Source organism: Heterodontus francisci, chromosome 40 (genome assembly GCF_036365525.1).
Source record: "Heterodontus francisci isolate sHetFra1 chromosome 40, sHetFra1.hap1, whole genome shotgun sequence".
Classification (NCBI taxonomy): Eukaryota; Metazoa; Chordata; class Chondrichthyes; order Heterodontiformes; family Heterodontidae; genus Heterodontus; species Heterodontus francisci.
The window spans coordinates 978,750-997,961 of record NC_090410.1 but is presented as its reverse complement, the minus strand read 5'-3'; the positions used below and the strand labels follow the sequence as shown (position 1 = coordinate 997,961).

Here is a 19,212-nt window from a genome sequence, read left to right as displayed (position 1 = left end):
TCCCGAGGGAGTCTCCCACTCCAAGCAGAACAAACCTGGAGTCTCGTGTTTCAGCTCCAGCCTCTGCTGAGTTTGCTGTGGTGATGATTGGAGATGCAATTGGTTGCAGCAAATCTTGGTTAAGGAGGTGAGAAAAATATCTGACAACTCTCTCCTGATAGTTAGCCATCGATCCCCTTCTGGAAGGTGTGTGTGCGTGTGTGACTGAGTGCGTGGGCAAGCGATTGTGTGCGAGTGAGTGTGTGCATATCTGTCTATGTGTGAGTGTGTGGGCGAGTGTGTGCGCGCCTGTCTATGTGTGTGTGAGATTGTGTGTGACTGTGTGAGTGCGTGGGCGAGTGTGTGTCTATGTGTGTGAGTGTGCGAGCGAGTGAGTGTGTGCATGCCTGTCTATGGGTGTGAGTGTGTGCGCGAGTAAGTGTGTGTGCGCCTGTCAATGTGTGAGAGTGTGCGGGCAAGTGTGTGCGTGTGCATCTCTCTGAGTGTGAGTGTGCAGGCGAATGAGTGTGTGCACGCCTGTGTGTGTGTGTGTGGGGGGGGGGCGCGCGGAAGGGTGTGAGCGCCTGTCTGTGAGTGTGTGCGTGACAGAGTGAGTGTGTGCGCTATTCTCTGTGTGCAAGTGTGTGTGGACGAGTGAGTGTGCATCCACCTGTCTATATGTGTGAGTGAATGTGTGTGCCTGTCGACGTGCACCTGTCTGTGTGTGCGTGCATGAGTGTCCCGATGTGAGAGTGTGTGTTTTGGGACCTTGGGTTAGGACAGCATCAGGCTTGAAAATGATGCCCCTATGGTGGAATAGCCTGCCAGGCTTAACTTTGAACAGTGTTCACTGGGACGAAGTTTCATAGTGAGCAGCTCCTGTGGAATGGTGTCCTAACCTGTTCCCTGTGGAATGGTGTCCTAGCCTGTTCCCTGTGGAATGGTGTCCTAACCTGCTCCCTGTGGAATGGTGTCCTAGCCTGTTCCCTGTGGAATAGTGTCCTAACCAGCTCCCTCTGGAATGGTGTCCTAACCAGCTCCCTGTGGAATGGTGTCCTAACCTGCTCCCTGTGGAATGGTGTCCTAAACAGCTCCCTGTGGAATGGTGTCCTAACCAGCTCCCTGTGGAATGGTGTCCGAACCTGCTCCCTGTGGAATGGTGTCCTAGCCTGTTCCCTGTGGAATGGTGTCCTAACCAGCTCCCTGTGGAATGGTGTCCTAACCAGCTCCCTGTGGAATGGTGTCCTAACCAGCTCCCTGTGGAATGGTGTCCTAACCTGCTCCCTGTGGAATGGTGTCCTAGCCTGTTCCCTGTGGAATGGTGTCCTAACCAGCTCCCTGTGGAATGGTGTCCTAACCAGCTCCCTGTGGAATGGTGTCCTAACCTGACCCCTGTGGAATGGTGTCCTAACCTGACCCCTGTGGAATGGTGTCCTAACCTGCTCCCTGTGGAATGGTGTCCTAACCTGCTCCCTGTGGAATGGTGTCCTAACCTGCTCCCTGTGGAATGGTGTTGGCCTGCTCCCTGTGGAATGGTGTCCTAACCTGCTCCCTGTGGAATGGTGTTCTAACCAGCTCCCTGTAGAATGGTGTCCTAACCAGCTCCCTGTAGAATGGTGTTCTAACCAGCTCCCTGTAGAATGGTGTCCTAACCAGCTCCCTGTGGAATGGTGTCCTAACCAGCTCCCTGTTGAATGGTGTCCTAACCAGCTCCCTGTTGAATGGTGTCCTAACCTGCTCCCTGTGGAATGGTGTTCTAACCAGCTCCCTGTAGAATGGTGTCCTAACCAGCTCCCTGTGGAATGGTGTCCTAACCAGCTCCCTGCTGAATGGTGTCCTAACCAGCTCCCTGTTGAATGGTGTCCTAACCTGCTCCCTGTAGAATGGTGTCCTAACCTGCTCCCTGTAGAATGGTGTCCTAACCAGCTCCCTGTAGAATGGTGTTGGCCTGCTCCCTGTGGAATGGTGTCCTAACCTGCTCCCTGTGGAATGGTGTTCTAACCAGCTCCCTGTAGAATGGTGTAGGCCTGCTCCCTGTGGAATGGTGTCCTAACCTGCTCCCTGTGGAATGGTGTAGGCCTGCTCCCTGTGGAATGGTGTCCTAACCAGCTCCCTGTGGAATGGTGTCCTAACCAGCTCCCTGTGGAATGGTGTCCTAACCTGCTCCCTGTGGAATGGTGTCCTAACCTGCTCCCTGTAGAATGGTGTTGGCCTATTCCCTGTGGAATGCTGTTGTCCTGCCCCCTGTGGAATGGTGTCCTAACCAGCTCCCTGTAGAATGGTGTCCTAACCAGCTCCCTGTAGAATGGTGTTGGCCTGCTCCCTGTGGAATGGTGTCCTAACCAGCTCCCTGTGGAATGGTGTTGGCCTGCTCCCTGTGGAATGGTGTCCTAACCAGCTCCCTGTGGAATGGTGTCCTAAACTGCTCCCTGTGGAATGGTGTCCTAGCCTGTTCCCTGTGGAATGGTGTCCTAGCCTGTTCCCTGTGGAATGGTTTCCTGACCAGCTCCCTGTGGAATGGTGTCCTAACCTGCTCCCTGTGGAATGTTGTCCTAACCTGCTCCCTGTGGAATGTTGTCCTAACCTGCTCCCTGTGGAATGGTGTCCTAACCAGCTCCCTGTGGAATGGTGTCCTAACCTGCTCCCTGTGGAATGTTGTCCTAACCTGCTCCCTGTGGAATGGTGTCCTAACCAGCTCCCTGTGGAATGGTGTCCTAACCTGCTACCTGTGAAATGGTGTCCTAACCAGCTCCCTGTGGAATGTTGTCCTAACCTGCTCCCTGTGGAATGGTGTCCTAACCAACTCCCTCTGGAATGGTGTCCTAACCAGCTCCCTCTGGAATCGTGTCCTAACCAGCTCCCTGTGGAATGTTGTCCTAACCAGCTCCCTGTGGAATGTTGTCCTAACCAGCTCCCTGTGGAATGATGTCCTGACCAGCTCCCTGTGGAATGTTGTCCTAACCAGCTCCCTGTGGAATGTTGTCCTAACCAGCTCCCTGTGGAATGATGTCCTGACCAGCTCCCTGTGGAATGGTGTCCTAACCTGCTCCCTGTGGAATGGTGTCCTAACCTGCTCCCTGTGGAATGGTGTCCTAACCTGCTCCCTGTGGAATGGTGTAGGCCTGCTCCCTGTGGAATGGTGTCCTAACCAGCTCCCTGTGGAATGGTGTCCTAACCTGCTCCCTGTGAAATGGTGTCCTAACCAGCTCCCTGTGGAATGTTGTCCTAACCAGCTCCCTGTGGAATGTTGTCCTAACCAGCTCCCTGTGGAATGATGTCCTGACCAGCTCCCTGTGGAATGGTGTCCTAACCAGATGTCAATGTCTTTCGAATAGGAGAGGAAAAGTTCAGGATGATGTGTTATTTGGCTCCTTCTACATCACTAATGCATCAGCTTTGTGATCCCCTGTCAGATTACGCATGCAAACATTATCGTGTACAGCTATCACTACTTATTGGACCCCAAGATTGCAGACCTGGTCTCCAAAGAGCTGGCGCGAAGATCAGTGGTGGTGTTTGATGAGGCTCATAATATTGGTATGTTGTTGTACTGGAATCCTCTACATGGTATAAAAATATGTATAATTATAATTAGGGTGTGGGTGGTATTTATATAATCTTGAGCCTTTTTAAACATTTCACCTTGTCTCTGTGTCAGGCACTCCCAGGTCAGGTACCGCATTAGTTAGCAAATCATGTGCCATCACCTCCAAGCTCAAAGCTATGCCTCATTAATCAGACCTGTTATCCTCGGGCTCCAGAGTAAGGTGGACCAATTTGAGGCATTTTTGTGCTGTGGATCTGGAGTGAGACGGCACCTGGGTTTATTTTGTAAAGAACCCTTACAGTTAGCAAACACAAGAAAATCTCTTCTGACGACTGAGCTGGATTCTAGTCCCAGAGCTTGAGATCCACGCCACTGATTGGCTCAGTCTAACTGGTTTCTGAATCTGTCATCATTTTTAAAAACGTATTTATATACATTTTATGTACAGAATACATAATGAGTGCTTTGTATCAGTGTTTACTAAGGAAGCGGATGCTGACGAAATATCGGGAGAAGCAGAGATGATAGAGGTAACGGATGGGGTAAAAATTGATAAGAACGTATTGGAAAGGCTGGCTTTGCTTAGAGTGGTTAAGTCACCTGGTCTGGATGGCTTGCATCCCAGGTTACTAAAGGAAGTGGGGGTGGAGATAGTGGAAGCTTTTGCTAACCAGCCCTTTAACAAAATTAAGGCTCGTGGAATAGGAGGGTCAGCTTGGATAAAAAAAATTGGCTGAAGGACAGAAGACAGCAAGTTATGGTAAATGGTTGTTTTTCAGACTGGAGGATGGTAGACAGTGGTGTTTCCCAAGGGTCAGTGCTGGGACCACTGCTTTTTTTGATATATATAAATAACTTGGATATTGTAATATGGAGTAAAATTTCAAAATTTGCCAATGATACCAAACTTGGAGGTGGGACAGACAGTGAAGATGATACCAGTTGACTGCAACAGGACATAGATTGGCTAGCAGAATGGGCAGACAAGTGGCAGATGAAATTTAATACAGACAAGTGTGAAGTGTTGCATTTTGGCAGCAGGGATAGCGAGAGGCAATATAGTCTTAATGGCACAGTTCTAAAGAGTATACAGGAAGATAAGGACCTAGGGGTGCATGTGCATCGATCTTTGAAGGTGGCAGGACATATTGAGAGAGTAGTTAGCAAAGCATATGGGATCTAGGGCTTCATAAATAGAAGTATTGAGTACAACAAAAGCGGGGAAGTTATGCTGAACCTTTATAAAGCTCTGGTTAGGCCACAATTAGGGTTTTGCATCCAGTTCTGGTCACCACACTTTAGGAAGCAGATGAGGGTCCTTGAGAGGATGCAGAGGCGATTTACCAGAATGGTTCCAGGGATGAATGAGTTTAGCTACAAGGTTAGGTTGGAAAAGCTGGGGTTGTTCTCCTTGGAGCAAAGGAGAGTAAGGGGAGATCTGATAGAGATGTACAAGATTCTGACAGGTTTAGATAAGGGAGACAAAGAAAAGCTGTTCCCATTAGCTGATGGTACACGTACTAGGGGACACAGATATAAATTTTTAAGCAAGAGATGCATGGGAGGCGTGACGAAGTACCTTTTTTATGCAGCGAATGGTAATGACCTGGAACTCGCTGCCTATGAGGATGGGATGCGGAGATGAATGTTTTCAAAAGGAAATTGGATGAGCAATTGAGGGAAATAAACTTGCAGGGCCATGAAGATAGAGTGAGGGAATGGGACTAGCTATAGAGAGCTGGCATGGACTCAATGGGCCGAATAGCCTCCTCCTGTGCCATTATAAATCTATTTGAAAATAAAACATTTTTTAACGTGTTATTTCTCCACTGCTTCACAGACAATGTGTGCATCGACTCGATGAGTGTGAACATTACCCGACGCATGTTAGACCAATGTCAGAACAATGTCGAAACACTGCAAAAGACCATCCAACAGTGAGTCATTAATCCAGCCTTTCAATCAATATCCCTTCTTCATTCTCATTCTGCTGAAGTGACCTGGCATAGAACAGATCAAACAAGCAAACTTGTGAGTAACAGATGCAAAATACTGTGGATGCTGGAAATCTGAAATAAAAACAGAAAATGCTAGAAATACTCAGCAGGTCAGACAGCATCTGTGGAAAGAGAAACAGAATTAATGTTTCAGGTCAGTGACCTTCCATCAAATGAAATGTCATCAACCTAAAACATTAACTGTATTTCTCTCTCCACAGATGTTGCCAGACTTGGCAGCAAGCTGGCCTGGAAAGCTGTTGTCCTTTTACTAGGTGGTTTGAGTCAGTCAGACGCCACTACTATCCCTCCATTTACTTAGGCTCTTTCCAGCCCTTGTCTCAGTGCTGCATTTGGGTAAGGTGTGATGCTATAGGCAGAGCTCGCGACTCAGATCAAAAAACTACTTGTATGGATTTCTCAGCATCTTGGTTTAGATGCCTTTAAAATGGAGATGTGTTTTCTCATGCTTTAAACGTTCACTAACATTGGGTCTTAATCTTCTCCCCAAACAACTGTTTCTCTTTCCAGTTTAAAGGAAACAGATGCTGCCAGACTGAAAGAAGAATACAGGCAATTGGTGGAGGGACTGAAGGAGGCTCACATTGCCCGAGAAACTGACATCTATTTAGCCAATCCAGTGTTGCCAGACGAAATCCTACAAGGTGCAGTAGATGAAAGGAATTGCAAAGTGTTCACAAGCTGTATGCACCATTACAATAAAACTGCTCCATCGACTGGAGTGCTGCCCAGTGATGCAATTCACAGCCTCAATCCCTTTCTCCAATTTTATCCCCTCCTCTCCGGAACTTCCCGACTGCTGCTCCCCAGCTCCTTGCTGAAGTGACCATACTTCACCCATCAGTTTTCCATTGGACCCCCATCCACCCAGCCTTTGCATTGCAGCATCCAGCTGTTGCTGGGCCTCAGCTGCCTTTCCTGTAAACTTATTGCAGCTGTTGCTTATCCTTTGTGTAAGAGAAACTTCCTAATACTAACTCCCAACTTGCCCTTCACGACACACACCCTGCACCCTCTTGCTTTGCTGCAGTCTCATGTTTCCCTTTGTCCTCCGATTCACAGACATCATCTAACCACCACTACTTGGTTCACAGTTTTCTCGCCTCCTATTGTTCATCCTTGTTGGTGACGTACACTGTGAGCCCCACCTGCTCACCTGGGCTTTAGACATTCTTTATAAAAGGACCAATAGTAATATTCAGGAGGATGGAGCTGATGATTAATAAAATGTTTCTTTTGTTTTGAATCCAGAGTCTGTTCCTGGTAATATTCGCACTGCTGAGCACTTTGTTGGGTTTATGAAGAGGTTTGTGGAGTATCTGAAGTCCCGCCTACGAGTACACCATGTGGTAGCCGAGAATCCGCCCTCATTCTTGAAGGATGTTTTTGATAAAGTCTGCATTGAGCGCAAACCCCTCAGGTACAAGAATCCTGGACTAATACAATTGTCTGCTTCTCCTTCACTCATGACGGTGTTGAGTAACTCTGGCCCAAGACCTCACAGGCAGTGGGTGCCATTTGGCACCTTAGCACATTCTTCATGTTAACATGGATATTAATGATTCACTGTCGGGCTGAGGCGTCGCCTGCAAGGTTGGCATTTGTAGTCCATCCCTAGTTACCCTGAGCTTTTTGATACAACTACCTTACTAGGCTGGTTAAGTTGGTGTGGGACAGGAGTCACATACAGGCCAGACTGGGTAAGGACAGCAGGTTTCCTTTCCTAAAGGACATTGGGTTTTGACAGCAATCCAACAGGTTAATGGTCACTTTTACTGCTTTTTATCTTCAAATATTGAGAGTATGCAGATTAGTGGATGATTGGAGCACAACAAGCACTTTGCACCAGGACTCAGAGTGAATAGTGATCAGAAACTGATAGCTTGCCAGCTGGGGCGAGGGGTCAGGACCAATTTCAGTACTGCTACTGCCACCTCAGGTAGGACCAGCTAAATTTACAGAACTAGGGATTGAATGTGGGATCTTCCTCATGTTTAAGGAAGTGAAAATCAGCCAGAACTTCCGATTGCTGTCTAATAACTTGTTGCTTAATAGTGATGGTCAAATAGTATAGTGGCATTTGCTACCTGGCCTCATACACAGTCAGAGATGTTAGTTGGCTGCCACCATACTCCCAGTACTTTCCTGCGGTTTGGGTGTTTGAGTTGTGAGGTTAGTTCAGCATTATCAGGTTACCATGTCAGTTCTGTTTTGTGATGTTTGTTCCGCATCTCTCTCAGGTTCTGCTCAGAGCGATTACGCTCATTGCTGAAGACACTGGAAATTGCCGATCTCAGTAACTTTTCACCTATCATACTCGTCTCGAACTTTGCTACTTTGGTCAGCACTTACGCCAAAGGTAGTGATTTTTGTACTGGAAATATTACTCTCTCATTGGGTTTGTGCTTCACAGACATCAGGAGGGCTCTGGGCTCCTCATCTATGCTGAATTAGCAATCACAGAAAGAGTTGCAATTGATCTCAGTGCCTCCAATTACCCTGAAGTATTAAAGGGATAGAATTAGGGTCCAGTATCTCTGGTGATCAGAGCTGAGTTAATCATCAGTATTCCGATTCCTGAGCCAGACAGTTGCCTTGTGCACCAGCCAGTCCTGCTCATTGATGAACCCTGCTCGGTTTCTTCGCACTGGTCTCCAGATAACCTCAAAAGCTGGTGTCCCAAACAGTATGGGTTTTGGCTGGATGAGGAGCAGGAATCTTGCCCTGCTCTGCCAGTAAGCTGAGCAGTTTTGACTGATGAAATTCAAGCAATATTATGTACACATTTGAGGTTCCCTAAGCCTTGACCCTTGCCAGAACCCAAATTGCCCAGGGTTGGGTAAAGTGGGGTGCGTTCTTATAGGGGGAGAGTGCGTGACTGCCAATTTAGGCAAACAGAAACTCTACTGATGTAGATTTCTCATTAAAAGGCAAAAGCTGAAACGTTCAGCAGGTCAGGCTGCCTCTAGAGAGAGGAAGGTGGATTAATATTTCAGGTCAATGATCTAAACTGAGGCTGCCTGACCTGCTGAGTTTCCAGCATTTTCTGGATTTCTCAGAAGTTGGGTTCAAACAGTGGGCTGATATTTCATACCTGTCAGTTGTTAGGGAGAAATGACCACACAGGTGAAATAACAAAGCCAGTGGAACTGTATCCCAGCAACTTTAGGAGAGGACAAGAAGGGAGAAAACTGAGGAAGAAGTGATCATACCAAGCACAGGCATCAAAAATTGAGATTATCCCAATCAAAACTTGGATTAATCTGCAGAGAGCCAGCATGAACTTGATGGGCTGAATGGCCTCCTTCTGTGCCATTATGACTCTATAAAATACTATCCATTAGTTTTGATACTGACCCTTCACTCTGGTCAGGACCCCTGCACCTTAGCCCTGGCATTGGTTAGAGACTTCCTGTCAGTCTTGCTTTGTAAGTTGCCTGTAGAAGATGCCTGAGGTGTCTGGTGTGGGTGTTGTCAAGTCGGGTCATCACCTGTGTCACCCCGCAGAGTCCCAGAACTACCTGCAGGAAATCTTTGCAGAACCAAGACACTTGCACACTATGGTCGAGTGTCTGACACATTGTCTGAATTGCCCAGCTCTCTCCAAGTTAAGGACGTGGATGGGAATTGAGTCAGTTCCTGATTTAGCAAAGGATGTTAATAAACATGAGACATGATTAGCTGCAGGATCTATGTGATGAGGCAGCCCCTCCAACCTGCAATTTTATGTTTGATATTTTAGCAATTTCAAGTTTTCACTGTTTCTGTTTGTTACCCAAGGTTTTACCATCATCATAGAACCTTTTGATGACAAAACTCCAACTGTTGTTAATCCTGTCCTTCACTTCAGGTATGGTGAAGTCTGGAGATATTACAGTAATCAACTGGGGAGGTTTTTGCTGTGTTTTGTGATTAAGTTGATGTTTTTTTTTCCATGTCAGGCACTCTCCAGTCTAGTGTGGCACATTTTGATGCAGAGTAAAGCTCTGCCATGTCCTGCCCCAATACTAGGCCTCTGCTTTAACTGCAGAGGAAAACCCCTACTTCACCTGTAAGATATCAACCAATTACCAACACCAGGCATCCTGTCATCTCACCCAGTGAGATTGCTAATTTAGTGCTGAAATAGGGTCAGTTTTAGGCTTTGGGCCCATGCCAATTAGAAACTTTATTGCCACTGTCCAACTCATGCACCGAGGCCCTTCTAACCATCAGGGATTAAGATTTCTTCTTGTCCAAAATTAAGCATAGTTTGATTTAAATTTAGCAATGGTCTATGGATTAAAGGGATAGAGTTCAAATTTACCACAAAGTGGCTTTTGAACTATGTAACTGCCTGACTGATTGTTAAGTGCTTTACAATCTTTGAGGTTTGTGTGTGGCAGAAAGCGAGATGATTGGAGACAAAATGTCTGATTAGGTCTGATCCTAATGTGACATTGCCTGTGACCATGTGGAATGTCTGGTGCTGGCAATGTTTTATCAAATCAAAACGAATCTCATTTATTTAATCTAGTCTAGCTAAGCTAATGAATCTAATCTGTCTAATCTAGTCTATTTGTCTGTCTAAAAATCCAGTCTGTGTCCATCACAAGTTGTACTTGCTTCTGGAAGGGGAACAATTTTTTTCTCTTTTTTTCAATGTTTAGCTTGGAATCAAAATTTGCAAGGGAGTCATTGATCTCTAATTCACCTCCGCCACATTTACTGGATTCCTGAGGGCTCCTGCAGTCAATGCTTGAGCAGTGGTTGCTAAACATCAGATCTCAAACTGCCCATGAATGACATCACACAAGATCTACTAGTAATAATTATTCCTTCACATGGCCCCTGAACGGTTTCATTTGTAAATGCACTGGGGCTGGTATGAAATGGAGTAGTACAGACCAGGAGGGTCGAGATTTCACTAGCTGCTTGTGCAGAGTTTGCTGATCATGGTCTATGTGGTCTTTGAGATCAGAGATGAAGGACCTGGGCAGATTGTTCACACTTTGATATCGGTGTATGAGCACTGCGGTAGGAGAACAGAGTTTTTACTTGTAGTTAATGGAGGCTCAGTAGGTGGGAGACCATAACCTTGTGTGACAATACCACCTACTGGCCAGGGGCCTGCAACTACAGTGTTACAAGCAACTGTTTGCATGTTGAATTTGCCTTTGTAAATGTTTTGCACAAGTAGTTTCATTTGTAAATGTTAATTTAGAAAACAATACTCAAAATTATGGAATGGAATTGCACACATTGCAAAACTTTAAATAATATTTAGATATTTCTGACATAAGATAATTTCCCACATTGTAGTAAGTCAGGGAATTCATGTTTTATAAGGAAAGGATCATCGTACCATGTAAAACAGTATTGTTCCCCAATATGTAGCTATGTGGCATGTTAAGGCTAAATGGGAAACCACTCCAGGCAAGAAAGGGTTCATGGAAAACCATTTAAATAAAATTTTTATTTTATTTGGAATAAACCTCCTAAGGTTCTGTGCTTTTCAAATCTTTTTATAAGCTGTATGGACCCATCCATTGCCATCAAGCCTGTGTTTGAACGATTTCAGTCTGTGATTATCACCTCGGGGGTGAGTTGCACAATTTATTTATATAATTGAAATGTGATTTTGTTTCTGTGGCTTGTTGGTATCTAAATCCCCAGTTTACATTTCTACTTTGTACAGTGTTATCATTACGGATATGTTGTGTATAGATTGTAGGATTATTCGCCCAACTAGTCAGTGCTGATGTTTAGGCTCCACACAAGCCTCTTCCCACTCTTTTACATCTAACTACATCAACAAATCCTTCTATTCCTTTCTCCCTCATGTACTTAATGAGAAAAACATAAATTTTACAGAGACACCATGCAAGTTACTGAAATCCTGGTTGCATCATTGCATGCAATTCACTATCATTATCGTCCATGTATACCGTCCCCCAGTGTATTAACCTCAAGATCATCATTCCCCTTTTTGGATCTCTCCGTACTTTGTGATGGCTCCTGCCACATCCCCCGCTCCTGCCACATCCCCCGCTCCTGCCACATCCCCCACTCCTCCAACTCTGGTGCATTACGACTCTCAGTTGCACCATCAGAAGCCAATCGCAATCTTTCAGCTGCTCGACCTCTGCTGTTTGGAATTGCCATTCCCAAAATCACTCCATCTGGCTGCCTTACTCCCTTGCATCAAAAGAATCTTAAAAGCCTGCCTCTTTGTCCTTTAACGCCCCTCAGCGTAATCTCTCCGGGCCCCTGCTGGCTTGAAGTAATGCTTTGCGTTTTTCTGTTGTGTCTTTGCTAGACCTTGTCTCCACTAGACATGTATCCAAAGATCCTCGATTTCAGGCCAGTTATCATGGCAACATTTACAATGACCTTGTCAAGAACCTGCCTCTGTCCTATGGTAAGTGCGGCTGAATCAAAATATTGTTAAGCATCTTGTTAAAACAGCTTGTATTGGTCACACCTTTCCTCTGTACAAATCCTGCTTTGTGTTGTCACAATTCTTGGTTGCACTTTCCTGTAGACATTTACCATTATAATTTACTGTCCCAGCTGTCACCATGCAGTGCTAAAGTCTGACACCAGGTGGCTGTAAGGAGCAAATTTCTGAAGTTTCTTCCCCAACTCTGTTGCCACATTATATATATATATATATATATTTTAAAAACTGATCATGTGCAATGCCGCAAGCAACAAACTAGTTTTATCTGAGTATTTAATCATTGTGTAGCAAAGACCCAGCATTGAGCAACATGGGCCAGGATGGTCCCATCCCAGTCCAGGGATTGTACCACACTCAGTACCACACCAACCAGCCGGAGACATTGGTGCCTCTGAGTGATGTTGTACGAGGCTATTTCACATGGTCAGTTTGTACAAAGAACTGAATTCATGTGGTCCTGCCTCTTGGCCCATTGAATCCCATTCTTTCAGATCACCACCCTGACCCTCTTCCCATTCAGCTGCTTCCTAAATGAGTCCAGTGTCCAGGCCACCCTTCCTGGCAACAAGTTCCAGCTGTTGGTCTCCCTCTGTGTAAGGAAATTGTTCCTGACATTTGCTCTTCACACATTGACCTTGGGGGGGTCTCTTGTCCTGCTGCCCTTGTATATCTGTAAGTGTTTGAGTTACCTTCTGAACCTTGTGCTATAGCTGCTCTTGTCTCTGTGGCTGTTTTTGCTTTTGCTCTTTCAGCATTCTCACTATGATTTAGGAGGTCTGCTCAACTGTTTGTTTTCAGATTGTGGGACGTGGCAATGACCAGGTGACGATCAGCTCCAAGTTTGAAACCAGAGAGGATATTGGTGAGTCAGCAGATGATCCCTCGAAGTTGAAGTACCACAGGGGAGTGCAGTAAAATCTGCACAAATACCTGCAGGCAGGAGTGTCCCAGAGGACAAAGGGGAGATTAACAGACGAGTAAATGTGCCTCACTGACATAGTTATTGGTGTTTGCAGTCAGGAGAGCAGAAATGGAGACTCAGACTAGTTCAGTGATCACTCTTATGTCTGAGTTTGCAGCAAACATCTGGCAGAAGGAGAGGAAGTAATTCCGTGTGGAAATACTCTGCTCTGTTTAGACTGGTTCCTGTGGATCAGCTAACACTGCCTGTCCAGTGTTGATTATTCTCTGTGCCGGCCAGGAGTGAGAAAACTCTGCACATTTCTTCCTCGGTCTTCACTCACTCCTACAATTCCAGACTGTTAAAACCTCGGAGTTGTAGCAGGCGGGAATCAGGAGGCAGTGGGTCAACTGTTTGGCTTTGAATCCATCAATCTTTCTTTCCACTGAAGGCACAGCCTTTCTAAATTTTCTCGTCGATTCTCCTGTTTTAAAGGCAGGAACAGGAGTAAACCATTCAGCCCTTCAAAACTGTTCCCTCACCCTCCCTACATTCTCACTATCTCTTGCACTGACCCCCCTACAACCTCCAGACTTTCTCAATCCTGAGCTTGGTATTAACAATTGCTGACTGTTGTTGTCTGATCTCCTCCAATGTTTACCATCCTTTACCTGGGTTCCTCAATAAAGGAGACTGTTTGTTGATAACTTTGTCTTCTCTCTCGGCTCTAGCTGTGATCCGTAACTATGGTAACCTGTTGCTGGAGATGTCGGCCATTGTCCCAGATGGAATTGTGTCTTTCTTCACCAGTTACCATTACATGGAGAACATTGTAGCCTCCTGGTATGAACAGGTAAAAGAGTGTCAGCTTTTCCTTCATGCTCACTCTGCCTTTACAACAGCTGATGATTCAGGACTCAGAAAGTCCCCATAGGGGCAGGTGACATCACAGGCCAGGGAGACTTTTTAATACTCCTCAGTGTAACTTGAGGGCTGCTCCCTGGCTCAGTGAGTTAATGAACTGTTCTGTGCATCCCTGGCCTGGAAAATCTCCATTCCAAACCCTGGTCTGTGCTGAGTAACCGATCTACTGGCGATGGGCACACTTCAGTGCCTCTGTGCTGGTGAGAGGGGACAGAATTAGCCAGAGTTCCTGTTCTTGTTCATTATTTAGTGATCCATACTGGAAAGTGCATGTGTCTGACCACCTCTCCATGCACATGTCTGTGTGCATCTGCCTGTTTCTGTCTGAGTGCGTGTATATGCGCTTCTTTATGTGTCTGTGTGTGTGTTGTGTATCTGGCTGACTGTGCATCTGTCTGCGTGTGCCGGGCAGGGCACAGGACCGGAGTCTGCTCCCCACAACCTGTGGACGCAACTGTCTGATGCATGGTGAGCAGCGACTGTGGAATCAAACCCCAGCCAGAATCATCACCGTTGGGGCGAGAGGACGTTTGAAACAAAAAAAAAACTCACAAGGCACAAACCTTGGCCTATCTGTTTACTCTCTCATCTAACCAGATACCAAATAATATAGAAGCAAAAAACTGCAGATGCTGGAAATCTGAAATAAAAATAGAAAATGCTGGAAATACTCAGCAGGTCTGGCAGCATCTGTGGCAAAAGAAACAGAATTAATGTTTCAGGTCGATAACTTTTTATCAGAGCTGGAAAAGTGAGAGAGGTAACAGGTTTTAAGCAAGTACAGAAGCAGGGGGAGGAGGAGAAAGAACAAAAGGGAATAAAAGCAAAATACTGCAGATGCTGGAAATCTGAAATAAAAACAAGAAATGCTGGAACCACTCAGCAGGCCTGGCAGCATCTGTGGAAAGAGAAGCAAAGTTAACGTTTTGGGTCAGTGAACAAAAGGGAAGGCTGGATAGGGTGAAAGGCAGAAGCAATTAAATGACAAAAGGGATGGTGATGCAAGGCAAAAGAGGGTTGGGAAATGTAAAGAAACAAAAGATGGGCCTAGAGAACATATAAATGCTAATAGCTGAATCATCCAAAAATGGAGGCAGAGGTTAGATCTGAAATTGTTGAACTTAGTGTTCAGTCTGGAAGACTGTAAAGTGCCTAATCGAAAGATCAGCTGCTATTCCTTCAGACTTCCTTTGAGATTCATTGGGACAGTGCAGGAGGCCAAGGACACAAAGGTCAGAGTGGGAGTAGGACAGAGAATTAAAATGACAGGTGGATTTGTCATTTTACATCTCTAACTTATTCCGGTTCACATTACAGGTCCTCGACCTGAAATGTTAACGCTGGTTCTTTCTCCACAGATACTGCCTGACTAGCTGGGTATTTCCAGAACATTCTGTTTATACACCAAATAATATAATTCATTCCAGGTATTGCTTCAGGAATAACATTTCCTTCCTGTTTCCTGGCCGAAGAGATCCACTTTCTTCCCCTTTTCTTTTTAGGGAATTCTGGAAAATATCCAACGCAACAAACTTATTTTTATTGAAACACAAGATGCTGCAGAGACCAGTGTAGCCCTAGAGAAATACCAGGAGGTGAGTGAGACAGATGTGGGATGACACAGTCGAGACACCAGCTGGAAAATCCTGATGCAAACAGCACAGATAAATCACCAGTTAATCTGTTTTATAGTGTTCGTCAAGAAAACCAAATTGACCTGGCCATCAGGAGAACTCCCTGTTCTTTTTCTAAAGGTGTCGTGGGATTTTTAAAATCTGCCTGACGGCCAAACAGGACCATCAATTTAATATCAATCCAAAAGTTGGCACATCCAACAGTGCAGCACTCCCTCAGTACTGACCCTCCGACAGTGCAGCACTCCCTCAGTACTGACCCTCCGACAGTGCAGCACTCCCTCAGTACTGACCCTCCGACAGTGCAGCACTCCCTCAGTACTGACCCTCCGACAGTGCAGCACTCCCTCAGTACTGACCCTCCGACAGTGCAGCACTCCCTCAGTACTGACCCTCCGACAGTGCAGCATTTCCTCAGTACTGACCCTCCGACAGTGCAGTGCTCCCTCAGTACTGCTCTGGAGTGTGAACCTGGTTTATACTTAGTTAATTAGTCTAGTGAGCATTGTTCCCTATGTGTACAGCAACCTTAGTGTCCCTTTACAGGCTGCACAGTAGTCGGCCTTTTTAAGTTACCTGCCTATGTGAGGTCATGCAAACATATTTAAAGGAGCCGCGCACTTTAATAAATCACCTGTGTACTCCAAAAAAATTAGAGGGAATGTTGCTGGTGCGTATTTAAAATCAGGAAATGCCAAATTTAATCCACAGTCAGTGTTTGTTTAGGAAAGGGACTATTTGTCAGGGAACCTGCTGCCGACTGCTGTCAGAAACCTGTGCAAGATATTATATGTGCTTTGGATGTCTGGTGAGAGCAGGGTTGGGCACCGCTGTCCTCCACACTCAATTGGGCTAATTGTTTCGGCTGACACAGGAAGAATTGTCACTTGGGTAATGTTTGCCCTGGAGGCTGCCTACAATTGATAAAACTGTACCCCCAACAAGCGAGGGAGTGAATAAGGGGCCAGAATGCAGCCTGTGTGAATTAGTTGAGGCTGCATTTCATTCCTTGTGCTGTGACTCCCTCCAGTGATATCTCTGTTCCATTGGCAGGCATGTGAGAATGGGCGAGGGGCCATCCTGCTGTCTGTCGCAAGAGGGAAGGTCTCCGAGGGAATAGATTTTGGTCAGTGCCAGAATTAATCTTTGTCTTTTTACACTGTGATGTGTGAGTGAAATATGAATCTCTGCCTCATCACAATGGAGTGTGTTTTATCAAAATAAACTTAGGAGAGTAGCGGAATTGGTCTCCCAATTTACATACCGTCCAATTCACCACCCTGTCTACCTGTGTTGCCACTTTCAGGGAACTATGTACTTGCACCCCAAGGTCTCTCTGCTCAACAACACTCCCCAGGGCCCTGCCATTCACTGGATATGTCCTGCCCTGGTTTAACTTCCCAAAATGCATCACTTCGCACTTGTCTGCATTAAATTCCATTTGCCAATGCCTTGCCCACTTTCCCAGTTGATCTATATCCTGTTTTAACCTGAGACAACCTTCTTCACTGTCCACTATACCACCAATTTTGGTATCATCTGCAAACTTACTAATCATGCCCCCTACATTCACATCCAAGTCATTAATATATATGACAAACAACAGAGGGCCCAGCACCGATCCCTGCGGCACACCACTGGTCACTGGCCTGCAATCTGAAAAAAAACCCTGCACTACCACCCTCTGCCTCCTATCACCAAGCCAATTTTGTATCCAACTGGCTAGCTCACTCTGGATCCCATGTGTTCGAACCTTCTGGACCAGCCAACCATGCGGGATCTTGTCAAAGGCCTTGCTAAAGTCCATGTAGACAACATCCATCGCCCTGCCCTCGTCAATCCTCTTGGTCACCTCCACGAAAAACTCAAACAAATTCGTGAGACATGATTTCCCACGCACAAAGCCTTGCTGACTATCCCTAATCAGAGCATGCCTTTCCAGATGCATATAAATCCTGTGTCTCAGAATCCCTTCCAATAACTTTCCCACCACTGATGTAAGGCTCACTGGCCTGTAGTTCCCTGGCTTATCCCTGCTGCCCTTCTTAAATAAAGGCACAACATTACAAAAATCTCTGCCAGGGCCCCAGCAATCTCCTCCCTTGCTTCCCATAGCATCCTAGGATACACCTGGTCAGGCCCTGGGGATTTATCCACCTTAATGCACTTCAAAACCTCCAACACCTCCTCCTTTGTAATGTTGATATGCTCCAGGATATCGCTGTTTCCTCCCTTGCACTCACTAGCTTCCATGACCTTCTCCACAGTAAATACAGACGAGAAGTATTCATTTAAGACCTCACCCATTTCCCCTGGCTCCACACATAGATTACCATACTGATCCTTAAAGGGACCTACTCTCTCCCTAGCTACCCTTTTACTCTTAATATAATTATAGAATCTTTCAGGATTCTTCTTTATCTAATCTGCCAGGGAAATCTCATGGCCCCTTTTCGCCCTCCTGATTTCCTTCTTAAGTGTACTCCTACATCCCTTATACTCCTCGAGGGACTCGCTTGATTTCAGCTGCATATACCTGACATATGCCTCCTTCTTTGTCCTGACCAGACCCTCAATATCCCTTGTCAACCAAGGTTCCCTAAACTTGCCAGCCTTGCCCTTCCATCTAACAGGAACATGCCGGCCCTGAACTCTTCCTATCTCACTTTTCAAAGCCTCCCACTTGCCAGACGTCCCTTTACCTGTAAACAGCCTCTCCCATTCAACTTTTGAGAGTTCCTGTCTGATGCCATCGAAATTAGCCTTCCCCCAATTTAGGACTTCAACCTGAGGACCAGTCCTATCCTTTTCCATAACTATCTTGAAGCTGATAGAGTTATGGTCACTGGTCCCAAAGTGCTCCCCCACTGGCACATCAACCACCTGCCCATCCTCATTTCCTAAGAGGAGGTCGAGTGTAGCCCCTTCTCTAGTAGGGCCATCCACATACTGCTTCAGAAAACAATCCTGGATGCACTTAACAAATTCTTCTCCATCTGATCCCTTAGCACTAAGGCAGTCCCAGTCAATATTAGGGAAGTTAAAATCACCTACTATTACAACCCGATAATTCCTACACCTATCTGTGATTTCCCTACATATATGCTCCTCCACTTCCCTCTGACTATTGGGGGGCCTATAGTATAATCCCATCAAAGTGATCACCCCTTTCTTATTTCTAAGTTCTACCCATATGGCCTCGCTGGACATTCCCCCCGGGATATCCTCTCTAAGTACTGCTGTGATATTCTCCCTAATCAATCCTGCAATTCCCCCTCCTCTCTTACCTCCACCTCTGTCATGCCGGAAGGATCGGTACCCTGGAACATTGAGCTGCCAGTCCTGCCCATCCCTCAACCACGTTTCCGTAATAGCTATAATATCACAATCCCATGTACCGATCCATGCTCTGAGTTCATCTGCATTAAAGTCAATGCGTTTTAGCCTACCAGACCTTCCACACTCCCTGTCCTGCCCCTGCCCGGCCTGCCTACTGGACTTGCTTGCTTTAACCTCTACATTTGCCTCAACTATCTCATCGGAGAGACTACTACTTTGGGTCCCACCCCACTGCAAGACTAGTTTAAACCCTCCCGAGTAGTACTAGCAAACCTCCCCGCAAGGATATTGGTCCCCTTCCAGTTCAGATGCAACCCGTCCTTCTTGTACAGGTCACCTCTGCACCAGAAGAGATCCCAATGATCCAAGTAGCTGAAGCCCTCCCGGCCTACACCAGCTCTTCAGCCATGCATTCATTTGCCTAATCC

General features: G+C 46.1%; 1 protein-coding gene across 3 annotated transcripts in view; it reads left to right on the top strand.

The window, feature by feature from the left end:
- The window catches only part of ercc2 (excision repair cross-complementation group 2), a 50,456-nt gene that overhangs the window by 9,544 nt on the left and 21,700 nt on the right, over positions 1-19,212 (top strand). For 2 of the 3 annotated variants that reach the window (XM_068018809.1, XM_068018811.1), the window contains 12 exons: positions 3,393-3,516; positions 5,367-5,463; positions 6,055-6,188; positions 6,796-6,964; positions 7,785-7,903; positions 9,325-9,394; positions 11,056-11,125; positions 11,843-11,944; positions 12,785-12,848; positions 13,619-13,740; positions 15,314-15,406; positions 16,499-16,571. In XM_068018809.1, coding sequence (XP_067874910.1) covers positions 3,393-3,516; positions 5,367-5,463; positions 6,055-6,188; positions 6,796-6,964; positions 7,785-7,903; positions 9,325-9,394; positions 11,056-11,125; positions 11,843-11,944; positions 12,785-12,848; positions 13,619-13,740; positions 15,314-15,406; positions 16,499-16,571 — 1,237 coding nt within the window. The remainder of the gene's footprint in view (positions 1-3,392; positions 3,517-5,366; positions 5,464-6,054; positions 6,189-6,795; positions 6,965-7,784; positions 7,904-9,324; positions 9,395-11,055; positions 11,126-11,842; positions 11,945-12,784; positions 12,849-13,618; positions 13,741-15,313; positions 15,407-16,498; positions 16,572-19,212) is intronic. The other variant, XM_068018810.1, reaches the window with a different exon arrangement.